The 12370-nt window shown below is 58.2% G+C and overlaps 1 protein-coding gene across 1 annotated transcript in view; it reads left to right on the plus strand.

Moving 5' to 3' along the window:
• Positions 1-1968: 1968 nt before the first annotated feature.
• The window catches only part of MS4A10 (membrane spanning 4-domains A10), a 16916-nt gene continuing 6514 nt past the window's right edge, over positions 1969-12370 (plus strand). The window contains exons 1-6 of the mRNA XM_077748858.1: positions 1969-2004; positions 7153-7368; positions 7783-7902; positions 8996-9052; positions 10577-10708; positions 11881-11991. Of these exons, the coding sequence (XP_077604984.1) occupies positions 1969-2004; positions 7153-7368; positions 7783-7902; positions 8996-9052; positions 10577-10708; positions 11881-11991 (672 nt within the window). The remainder of the gene's footprint in view (positions 2005-7152; positions 7369-7782; positions 7903-8995; positions 9053-10576; positions 10709-11880; positions 11992-12370) is intronic.

Here is a 12370-nt window from a genome sequence, read left to right on the forward strand (position 1 = left end):
GAGGGAGGGGGGGGGGGGGGGGGGGGTCCCACCAGGAGAAATGAACCTTCCAGAGCTGCTGGTGGCCCGGCCTCACTGCCCACAGAAGGGCTGTCCAGTCCAGCAGGTCTGAGAGGTGAGTGACCTTGCAGTGGGTGTGACAGCTGGGCGTGAGGGTCCCCTGGGAGTGCACGGTGACTCTAAAACTCATACACAGCACTTGACACAGGCCAGGTACTGCCGTAAACACTTTAATATTCTTTTTTAAAAATTTTTTAATGTTTATTATTTTTGAGAAAGAGAGAGACAGAGAGCAAGCAGGGGAGGGGCAGAGAGAGAGGGAGACACAGAATCGGAAGCAGGCTCCAGGCTTTGTGCTGACAGACGCAGGGCTCAAACCCAGAACCATGAGACCATGACCTGAGCCAAAGTCAGACACTTAACCGGCTGAGCCACCCAGGCACCCTAGCATTTTCATATTCTAACTCATTGAATCTTCTAGCAACTCCTTCCAGAGGCGTTGTTATTCCCGCTTTGCAGAGGGAAAAACTGAGGCCCACAGAGGTCAAATAATTCACCCTAGCTCTCATGGCTGCCAAGTGGCAGAATCAAGGTTTGAACTCACGCAGCCTGGACTCAGAGTCAGCTCTGAGTGGTGTGCCGTGTGCTCACCAAGCTGACATGGGCGTGGGTGGCCGTCTGGAATAGGTGCATCAGGCTTTCCTAGCCGCCGTCGGCATGGCAATGCAGAAGGAGCCAGACGGGGAAGGAGCCCAGGGTGGGAGCTACCAAAACCAGCTCAGGCCCCGGACACCCCAAGAGCCTGGCGCCACGCTCAGGGGGCAGAGCCGGGACAGGCTGCGGGGCTCCACCGGACTGACTGATACGGTTTGTGGCCTGGGTGCCGGGTCACACAAGTCAGAGGTACCAAGATGCTCCTGAGACGGTGGGAGTAACCTGAACGCTGACCAGAAGTTTGACACCCAGTAGGCAGCAAAGGCCGGGTGAGAGGCGCTCTTTGTACGGTTGCAAAACCGTACTTACTGCCCGAGGGCTGTGCAGGGTCACCGCGCTGAGCCTCAGGGCCCCCCAGTGGGCCCCAAAACCTCACACGCCTTCATGGTTTAGTTGCGGCCTGGGATCAGAGTCTTTTAAAAAATTTTTTAAAGTTTTCTTTTTTATTTTTTGAGAAAGAGAGAGAGAGAGACAGAGACAGAGTGTGAGCTGGGGAGGGGCAGAGAGAGGGAGACACAGAATCCGAAGCAGGCTCCAGGCTCTGAGCTGTCAGCACAGAGCCTGACGCGAGGCTCAAACCCATGAATGATGAGATCATGATCTGAGCCGAAGTTCAAAGTTGGGCGCTTAGCCGGCTGAGCCACCCACATGCCCTGGGATCAGTCTTTTTAAAGAGTCCTTATCTTTTAGAGATAGATACAACCCTGTTTACAAATACAGCTGTGGGATGCTGGGATATCGCTTCCCCACGGAGGTGGGGGAAGATGGCCAAGGTCAGCCATGTTTATTTGGGGGGGTGGTGGGCAGAGAGAGGGAGAGAAAGAATCCCAAGCAGATTCCACACTGTCAGTACACGGCCCAGTCAGGGGCTCGAACCCAGGAACCATGAGATCATGACCTGAGCTGAAATCAAGAGTCAGACACTTAACCGACTGAGCCCCCCAGGCCCCCAGAAAGATACTTTTTTTAAAGGCTCCACCATGACTCTATGAAGACTTACAATCTTCTTTACCCCATCTGTCCCACACTGTAACCATTATGTTGTCAACGTTTGATTTGCAGCTGTAAAGAGGGTGCAAAGATTCCTATCTGCCTGGGTTGATGGAATGGGGAAGATGTTGATGGCTCTTAACTGCTGGGCGTGAAGCAGAAGGCGGGGCCGGGAGGGAAAAGATCCAAGGTCTAATGTTATAAAGATGTTGTGATCTTCTGCTGCCATCTCCGTGGGGCTCAGGTGGATCCAGAGAGCAAGGCATGGCCGGAAGCTTCGAGTGGAGGTCCCAGGGCCAGGTGAGTGGTCCCCCACAGCAGGGATAAGGAGGGGAGTGTCTTCAGTCAGATGCTATAAAAGCAGAGCCTGAGACAAGGATTTTGTGCGGCTGGTTTATGAGGGAGTGCTCTCCGGAGAAGAGCAAAAAGCCGGACGGGCAGGTGAAGCAACTCAAGGACAGATGTGGTTTCAGCGGACCGCTAGCTTCAGCCTGATCCCGTGTCAGGGAGCACAGGCTTAGTCCCACCCTGAGGCATGGGGGCTGTCCTCTCATACCGCCCCCATGCCGGTCCGTCATTGGCTGCAGTTTGGGGGAGCAGTTAGGAGCCTTTAGTACCAGCGATTATAGCAGTTGGCAATGAGTGCCCCACCCCCCAGTAAATGGGAAGCAAGGGCAGCAACAACATCCACCCCAAGGGGGGACTCACTGCCTAGAACCCATTTGCCTCCAATCACTGACCATCAGGGCTGGGAGGGGCCGCAGCCATTTCCGTTCCAATCCCAGAAACCCACACAGTGTGTGTACACACACACACACACACACACACACACACACACACACACACTGAGGAGAAAACCCGAGCCCCAAAGAGGGGAAAGGACTGGCCCCAGAGCAGGCAGGGCCAGTACGAGAATCCAGGCCTCCATTTCCTGCTGGCCCCTGGGCGCCTTGCTGGCGCCCCCTCCCCGCCCCCCGTACCCCAGCACGCTGTCCGGAAGCACTAGGGGACGCAGCTCTGGCGCACCCACAGCTGCTTTCTAACCGACAGCCACGAAATCCGACCCTCTACCGACGGCCCCCAGATGCCCACAGGCCCCTCTGTCACACGGCGTGACTCAGTATCTCTCAACTCCTGCCTTTCTCTGCTTGACACATGTGCGCACACACACACGCATGTATATACACACATGCCCACACATACGAATGTGCATACAGGTGCCTGCACACAAACACACACATGCACACATATACATGTTCACATACACGCATATGCACACATATGCGTGCACATGCACACACACATATGCATACATATACACACATGCGCAAACATACGCATGTGCACAGAGTGTGTGCACCCAAATACACGTGTGCACATACACATGTGTGCGCACATATACACACTCCCACATATGCACATGTGCATACACACATATGAATAATATACACATGTGCACATGGGTGCCTGCACACAAATACACACATGCCCGAGCACCTACATGCACCCATATACACACGTGCACATACACATATGTGCACACACATATGCATGTGCATACACATATACACATGCACATGTGTGTGTTTGGGTGCATACACATATGAATGCACTCCTATATGCACATGTGCACACATGCACACATATACACGTGTGCACATATGCACACATGCGTATACATGCATGTACACATATACGCACACGCACACATGTGCACACGGGGCATGCACACATATACACACGTGCCCACACATATTCTGGCACACATATGCACATGTGCGCACACGTGCTCACACATATACATGTGTGCACACATGCATGCGCAAACATGCACGTGCACACACATGAACACATGCACATATGCATGCTCACGTGCATATATACATGTGTACCCACACATATACCCACGTGTTCGCACATGCACATGGGCACATATACACCCATGCACACACATGTATATGCACATACATACACACACACATGCCTCACACACACCCCTGTCCTCCAGGCCTCCCCAGCACAGACTGATTGGGGCCGCGGGTTTCTGTCTGCTCCACCACAGACCTCCTGTGGTCAGCTCTCACCCACGGTTCCTCGGTCCCTGTGGTGTTCAGCTCACACTCCACGGATGAATCTGAGACCACCAGTTCAGTCCACCCGGAAGTACTCTTCTTCCCTCGCCACACCTTCCCCCTACCCCAGGAGCTCTCACGCCCCTGCCCCGTGACCAAGCCCCAGCATGAGGACAAGATGGGTCAAGTCTCCACAGAGAAATGGACGGGGACCAAGTGGAGCCTGGGTGGTGAGACTGCAGGCATGTGTCAGGCTGACGTTTACTGAGTGTTGCTACATTGCAGACGTTACCCCTTTTAATCCTTACAACACCCCACCCCCCAGGCCCAGGAGAGGCACTGGCACCCCACCCCAGTGCCTGTGACAAGGAGATAGCGAGATGAGTGAGATGTCATCAACCCGCCCAAGGTCCAGGCTCCCGGGAACAGGGCCAGGATCTGACCCAGACTTGCCCCTGTCCAGCGGTCATGATGGGGTCCACTCTGCTGGGGGGTGGGGGGAACTTGGGCCCTGTCGGCCCTGCCCTCCAGGAACTGAAGGAACAAAGGGAACCTGGGCCCTGGCTGGTTTCCCTGGAGACGCCGGGCTGGCTGGGCCTCAGCTGCCTGCGGGACAGGGGAGGAGCCAAGGCCATTGCCCCTTGGGTCTCTGGCTGCCCCCCACCCCCACCACAGTCAGCCCGTCTCCACCCAAGCAGCTCTGTACCAGGTCCTGGAGGAGCGGGACAGGGGTGAGGAGGGGTGGAGGGCCATAGCGTGCAAGCCCTCTAAGGGCTCGTAGTCCATGCCCTGCTTGGAAAGTGGGAAGCTCACAGCAGACAGTCCCTCTGGTTCCCCAAGTCCCGCCCTCAGCACCCCTCCCTCCTGGTGGCAGGCTATCCCTGCAGCGGCCCCCTGTCCCATGGGAGAGTCCTTTGAAGTTGGAAGTGATGCCTAGAGATGGCGGTCCAACCCCCACCCCCACCACACACGATGTGCACAGAAGGCCAAAGGAGGGCAAAGAAGGCCAAAAACCCCTAGAAACCAAATGTTTGCTTGTTTAAGGCCACTTTGCCCAAAAGCGTTGCCCACAGAACAACCGTAGAGTCGACGGACTATGAGAAAAAAGCTGCCACAACCAATTCAGTGTGGGGAATGCCCTTAGCGTTAAAATAGATGCTCCCTGGCAAGAATTCTCAGGGCCATCGCTATGCCGAAGAGGGCGAAGTTGGCATCCAGGATTTCCCATAATATCCCTTCGGCTCCTTATCCGTCAGGATCCATGGTCCATGGAATATGCTCTGAGAAGGGATACCCTTCTCGAACACAACCCCTGAGGGCATATCTGAACCCGTCCTGCGGCCACATTCTGGAAAGCGAGAGCCCAGGTACGAGGCCCATCTCCAGGGACTGAGTTCTCATGATCTCCCCGGACAACCCAGTCCGGCCAAGACCCCTCTGCCAACAAGTTTCCCTTCTTTCGTGCTCCTCAGTCGTGTCCAGGCTCAGATCCGAGCTCCGTCTTCCCCAGTGCACCAGAGAAGTCTAGTTGCGACCCGTGGCTAACTGGATAGGTCTCTGCCACCAGCTGCGCCCCCCCCCCAAAACTGATCCAGCCGACTATGTCAGAGGGACCCTGTAGGAAATGCCCGGAATCGAGAGAACAAATTCCCGAGTGTAGGTGGGCCAGGCCCCCCCAAAAGTGTCATGCATCAGTGTGTCTCTGGGCTCAGCTGCTGGAAACACCCCACCCCCACCCTCCCCGCTAATTCGGGACCGTAACTCCCGGCCAATGGAGACATTTGTCAGAGGGCCCAGCCTGGGCTGAACAGTGGTGTCGGACCACACACAGTCCCAAATCTCAGGCGCTTTCTTGCTGCGTGACTCCGGCCAAGGCCTTGGACATCCCTGAGATTCCATTTCTTCGTTTACAGAATGGAGCCGACTTCCCAGGGACTGAGGGACTAGTCACAGAGCCTAGCTGTCAGCCTAGCACAGAGCCAGTGCTCCCCAACCCTGGGGTCCTGTCTGGCCCTTTGGCCCTTGGACACTGTCCTTCTCTTTCCTCCCTGTCTGGAACTGAGCGATCCAGGACACTTGTCCTTCCCAGGCTCCCCAAAGCTCTTTCCACCTCCTGCTTTCCCCACCCCCACGGCAGGAAGACTGCAAACATGGGGGTGCTCATGGGGCGCCTGAGTGGCTCAGTCGGTTGGGCATCCGACTTCAACTCAGGTCATGAGCTCACAGTTCATGAGTTCAAGCCCCTCATCGGACTCTGTGCTGACACTTTGGAGCCTGGAGCCTGCTTCAGATTCTGTGTCTCCCTCTCTCTCTGCCCGCCCCCCTCATGCTGTCTTTCTCTGTCTCAAAAATAAACATTTAAAAAAATGGGGGTGCTCAAACAGGATCTCTGAGCTCATGCAGCTGGAATTAAAATTGAGAATTAAAATGGAAGGGAATGCACCCCTTTCTTTGTACCAGAAAGAGTAAGAACAGCCCACTTACGCTGCTCCTGAGCCCCATCCCTGAGGAGAACCGTCTCCTGCCTTGATTTCCATAAACAGACTCCCCTCCCCTCCCAACCCCACCTCACTCTCGTTCTCCTGGGAAAGACCAGCCTTTGTCACCGAGTCACCAGGCAGCCCCCAAGCCCTATGCACCCCAGCATCCATCACCAGCATGGTGACCAGGCCCCTCAGCCCCTCAGCAAGTGGTGCTTTCAGTCCCCTGCAAGGTTTTCTCTCAGCCTCTTTCTCACGCCTGTTAAAACATCCAGGACGTTTCCTTTTGCTCCCTGAGACAACAGTGCATGAAGGAGTTAAGCCCACACACTTGGGAGCCAGTCTGCAGAGTCCAGTCATTTCCTGACTGTGTGACCTTGGGCAAGTGGCTTAACCTCTCTGAGCCTGTCTGCAAAATGGAAGCAAGCACATAATTTACCCCCAGATAATGCATGTAAAATGCTTACCCAATGCCAAGAATAGACAAAATGTTTGTCAATGTTGACTCATTGTTAAATATTGACTTCCTGGCTCAGTGTTGGCTTATGGAAGGTTCTCGGCAGAGACTTCCCCTCCATCCTCTTTCCCGTCAGGAGGAACCATCATTGCCAGTTCGGGGGTCTTCTGTGTCACGATGGCTGGCATGTTTGACCCTTTCTTCTACCCCAGAAGGAGCGGTGACCCTGCAATGCCACAGGGGCTATAAGTGGCCATGCCTCCCCGTCCCCAGAAGCCAGGCTGTCCTAGGCCAAACCAAGCTCAGGGGTTACTGAGCAGGGCAGACTGTTCTGTAAGGCCCTGGCTCAGAGAGCAGAGGTGACGGTCACTGACTCGCACCAGACATAAGCCTCAGAAATGAGATGGGTTCTGACCCAGCCTCCCTCTGTCGTCTGCAGCCAAGGTCGTTGGCCCAAGTCCTGGAAGCAGAAGCCTACAGATCAGCCAGCAGGATTCCCGGACCGGAATTGAGGGGGGTCCCGCCGCAGCAGGCCCTCAGCCCAGCCCAGCCGGTCCAGAGATACCTGCCCCAGCAGCTGAGCCCACCCGGCTTCCTGCCTCCCAACTGGCACCAGGAGCCCAGGAAGAGCAGCAGCCTTCTCAAGGAGCTGGGCGTGAGTACCCACTTCCTGGGGCCCTGGGGGTGGGGGAGGGGGACACTGGGGAGCCTGGAGGAGGGAGGGAGATGAGAGAGCCTCCAGCTGCCCTGCTCGAATTGAAAACCCTCCCGAGGGGTGGGAGAGGCTGTCTACACCTGTCTACACCCGCACCAACACTGGCTCAGTGTCACTCACAGGAAGTCATCAACAGAAGTCTCTCCTGCTTCCCTTCTCTTCCCTCCCCATCCCGCACCCCACCCCCGGGAGGGACAATTACTTGATTCCCGGCTGCCTTTCCGAGGAGCCAGTCCTTCCCCGTAGACCCACCAGGATCCCTTAGAAGGTGGGAAGCAGACTGGGATCCACTAGCTGGCGCAGGTCACCGACAGGTGCCCCAGTGGTGGCTCCCTGTTCCCTCCGGCCCCCCAGGCCCTCCATGTTGTCAACGCCCTGCTGCACGTGTTCTTTGGGAGTTACTTGGTGACTGCTGTCGAGAGTCTTCACCTGGTGGTGCTGAAGTCTTGGTACCCATTCTGGGGGGCTGCCCCTGTAAGTAGGCGCCAAAACACGGGCTGGATGCGGGGTCTGCGGGCAGGCCTGGGGAGACCCTGGCCTTTGGGACCGGATGTAGGGTGGGTCAGAATGAGCTACTAGGAGGGAAGCAGCTGCCAGCTCCTTTCTCCAGGCTCCCTGCCTCTGCTTCCGTTCTCTCAGTCCCTCCCTGGAGGCCCCGTCAGGCCTGCATCTCAGGGGAGCACCCCCAGGCTCTCTGCAGACTCCCCTAACCCAACACGTGCATCCATCAAGGGGAGGGCGAGCATGAGCAGGGGGCGCCTTCCCCGGGCTTCCGGGCAGCCAGGCTGCCTGTGGACCCAGCGACCATCCCTGGTGCCCACGGCTCTGTCAGGGTGTGAGAGTGTGGATGGCGCGGCTCATGTCCTCCCAAGGCCAGCGGCCAGGATGGGAGATGAGGGAAGACGGGCACACGCTGGGTCCCGGCAGCTCCCCACAGCATCCTCCCCACCCCTGGGCCCCCAGGAGCCCTGCACACAGGCTGAGTCCCAGCGCCACGGAGCCCTCTCGGCCAGGCGTCCTGACCCCCGACTGTCACGTCGGTCCACTGTCCCCGGCTCTGAGCGTTCAGCGCTCGGTGATGGGACTGTCTCCCCACGCAGCGCCGATTCCTCCCTGTGGTCCCAGTGACCGGCACACAGTAGGCACTCAGCAAAGCGTTGAAGGAATACTTGCAGAAGGCGACCAGGGACCTCAGAATGAAGAGCTGAGAACTTCCACACGGCAGGATTCGGGAAAGGAGAAAGGGTCAGGGTGGATAGCGCAGCTGATCCCAAAGGAACAGTTGGGGCCAGAAAACTGGGGGCCTTGGGAGGCGCCGGGGGGGGGGGACATCTGGGCACTGGGCACAGCTGCATCCCAGGTGTGGGGCCTTGAGTGCACACGGAAGACCAGCATGGCCGGAGCAGCCCCGGGAGGGGCCACATGGCGGCCAGGGGGAGCTCCTTCGCCTCGGCCACCAGCCGGCCACCAGAGCTCGGCTTTCTCAGAGAGTAGCCAGAAGAGAGCGAATCTGTGGGTTTCGGGGAAGCCTGACCTCTCTTGTGACTGTTTCAAATCTGGCCTGCAGTTCCTCATTTCAGGGATCTTGGTGATCACGATGGAGATGGTTTCGAAGACTTATCTGGTAAGTGGGAGCGCTGAGGTCACTCCCTCCCGTGCCAGGCCCCGCCCAGCTTTGCCAAGGGCGTCCGTGTGTGGTACAGACTCGGGAGGCCGTTCTCCGGGATGTGCTGGGAGCACGCACGAGGGTCCCCGAGGCCTGCCCCTCCCCCACTGCCCTTCCTCCGCCCCAGTTCCATCCTCATGTCCGGCCTGTCTGGCCTCATGTCTGCCCAAGCCAGTGCCCGCAGTGCAAGTCTGATCCCTCCCCTCCTCGGCGCCCGGCTGCCCCCGCTGGCCCCCCGTATGAGCAAGTCCGTGTGGCCGGCAGGCCCCGGGCCGCTTTCCACCTGCTTCTCACCTCCCAGAGACACGACCAGCCAGACACGGCTCGGTCCTCCTCTGCTCTGTGCTTTCCGCGGAGAACCTCGCCCGCTCCCGCTGCGCATTCTCGCCCCGCCTTGACTTACCCCTGATCGTTCCTCAAAACTCAGCATCCGCGCCCCATCCTCCTGGTAGTCGTCCCCGACCCGCTATGGCTGCCCTCTGCGTCCCCACAGCTTGATGGACTGACCCGTCCCCGCATCTCTCTCCAGTACACTAAGCTGTGGGGGCAGTGGGCGTCTGAGCACCTTCTTAGCACAGCCTGGGGCGCCCCGGGGGGGCCCAGAGTAGACACACCGATGCGAGACTGGCCAAGTGGACTGACGTTGGTGACAGACGGACCATCCCTACCCCCTCCTACCTCATGGCCTCCACCCTCTGCCCCACAAGCCCTGGGGCCACCCCCACCTTAGAGCCGCTCAGGCTGGGCTGGGCTGTGGCTACGCCCTGCCTTCTCAGGAGGCAGAGAGCACAGGGCGGTGTGGTGCCATTTGCCCGCAGGGACAGGGGATGCGTGGCAAAGGCCCGCCATTCCTCCAGGGCTGAGCCCCTTTCGGAGCCGGAAGCCTCCCCCTTCCTACGCCTGAGCGTAGGGAGGCTCCATGGCAGGGACGCCCATTGTGGGACAGGCTGGAGTTTCCCTGTGTTCACACTCTGTCCATCACCAGGGTTTGTTCTTGATCGGAGGCTCTTGGAATCACCCAAGACGGTGATGAATGGGGGCATTTCAGGGACCGTGACAGGTGGGGAAGGAGGCAGACCCAGAGTGAGTGAGCACAGGGCACCTCCGAGGCTCCTCATGCTCTAGCCTATGGAGAGGGGTTGGGTGAGGGGCCATTTGGACGTCCAGTCCCTGACCAGGCGACATATGTGATGCCAGGATGATGAAGACCAGCTCTGAGAGAGGGAGACAGCGCTGGGAACATCCTTCTTCAGCACAACATCTGTGGACGGGGTCCGCCAGTCCTGTCCCGCAGAAGGTGAATGCCGCCTGGGGCCCCCCGGTGGTCAGCTGTCTCAGAAAGTCATGTTTAAATGAGGAGCCTCAGGTCCAGAGACAGGCAGAGTCTTTCCTGAGGCCACAGAGCAAGCGCCTGGCAGGCCTCGACACAGTCCAGATCTGGGACTCTAACTTTTGGACATTGGTTGTGACTTTTGCTTGTAGAAGATACTTTGCCTGATGGCCCACGGCGTCAGCTTCTTCTGCGTGTTGGCGGGCCTCTTTGTCATCGCCAAAGACCTCTTCCTGGAGAGTCCATTTGATTTCCCGATCTGGACACCGTACCCCAACAGCACAGTGAGTGCCCCGTTCCCGAGGGCCCCCTGTGTCCCTGGGGGTGCTGCCTTGGGCTTGGCCAGGAGGAGGCGTCTGGCTCTTGGGAAACCTTCCTGAGCCCAGGCACTGCAGCTGAAGCCCTCAGCCAGTCCGTCCCCACCCTGGCCCTCCCAAGGCCGGGTGCAAAGAGGGGTGCCGGCTTCTCACTGGTCAGCATCAGGGAGCCACGTGAGGCCTCGGGTCCCTGAGTCCAAGCCCACTTTTCAGATAGAGCAACCGAGGCCCAGAGGGGAGAGGGACCCATGTGAGGTTGAGCAGCAGCTAGGCAGCAAATTCAGGACCATGTTCTAGAACGGCCAGTTCCCTGGTCAAGGCTCTATAAATAGCATAGCCCCGGTGACCCCACTATGGGGGAGCCTCACAGCAGCCTTGCAGAACAGGCCGAGTCTACTTCATTACCCCATTTTAGGGGAGTGAACACTGAGGTCCAGAGAGGCTAAATTAGTAGACCAAGGCCACACAGCAAGTATCAGGGGTGCAGTGAGGATTCAAAACCAGGCCTACAACTCCGAGCCCAGGGCCCTTTCAGCGCAGCGTGGGGCCCCTGAAGCAGAGGTGGGCCAGACACCCCACGTGGTGGCTGCTGGCCTCTGGGCCAGGTTCGTGAAGATGGTGGTTGGCTATTCCTTATTGAGCTCCCCCATGCACACACACGTGCAGGTACACCGGCAGGCCTACACACACACACACACACACACACACACACACACACACACACTGTCCAAATGCTCATGCTCTATGAGATGTGGTCCTAAGCCCAGCTCCTCCCCAGCAATAAAAAAACGCTCCTTCTCTCTGAGCCTCAGTGTCCCCATCTAAGTGGGGGACACTATGAGATGGCACTGAAGGCCACCTGCAGTTCCACCAGAGAACCCACAAGATTCTCCAGCCCTTCAACATCTGGCAAGTACTCACCGAGGACCCATGGGTGCCAGGAGGTGGGCGTAGAACATCGACTAAGAGGTGCCCAGTCCCAGCCCCGCAGAGCCCCACCAGGCCCTCCCCAGGCACACCTGGCAGCTGAAGCTCTTTGCTGCCCCCTGTTGGCTGGGTCTGACACACCTGCGCCCGCACAAGGGGCGCAGATACCCAGAGGCCCCTCCCTGTCTTCCTCCCTTCCCCACCCCCTCCAGGTCTACATCCAGAGGCTGGAGCTAGCTCTGCTCTGTTTCACCTTCCTGGAATTCTTCCTGCTGAGCTCCACAGCCATCACAGTCTGCAGGGAGGGCCACCGGTCTGCAGAGGTGAGGCCCTGGGGGACCGCAAGCCCTCCAGAGACAGGTGGGGACATGAGGCTGGGGGGGTGGGGCAGGGAGGGGTGTGGCTGAGCATGTGCTCAGTGGGGCCACAGACAGAGGTGAGGCCACAATCCAGCCAGGGAGACAAGGCAGCGGGGAACAAGACCATTCGAGGTGAAAATTGCAGAGTCACCAAGGAGAAAAGGCCTGCGGGCCATGGAGCTGTCACAGGGAGATGGCATGAGCCGGCAGGATTCCGACTTGCAGGCAGGGTGCAAGAAGGGACCTCCAGCAGAGACAATGTCATGGACACTGGCTTGGGGCCAGGACAGGGGAGGCCAGGAGAGCTATAGCACGTTCTGGGGTTTGGCTGTGGAGGGAGTAA

The sequence above is a fragment of the Crocuta crocuta genome, unplaced genomic scaffold (genome assembly GCF_008692635.1).
Source record: "Crocuta crocuta isolate KB4526 unplaced genomic scaffold, BGI_CrCroc_1.0 scaffold323, whole genome shotgun sequence".
NCBI lineage: Eukaryota > Metazoa > Chordata > Mammalia > Carnivora > Hyaenidae > Crocuta > Crocuta crocuta.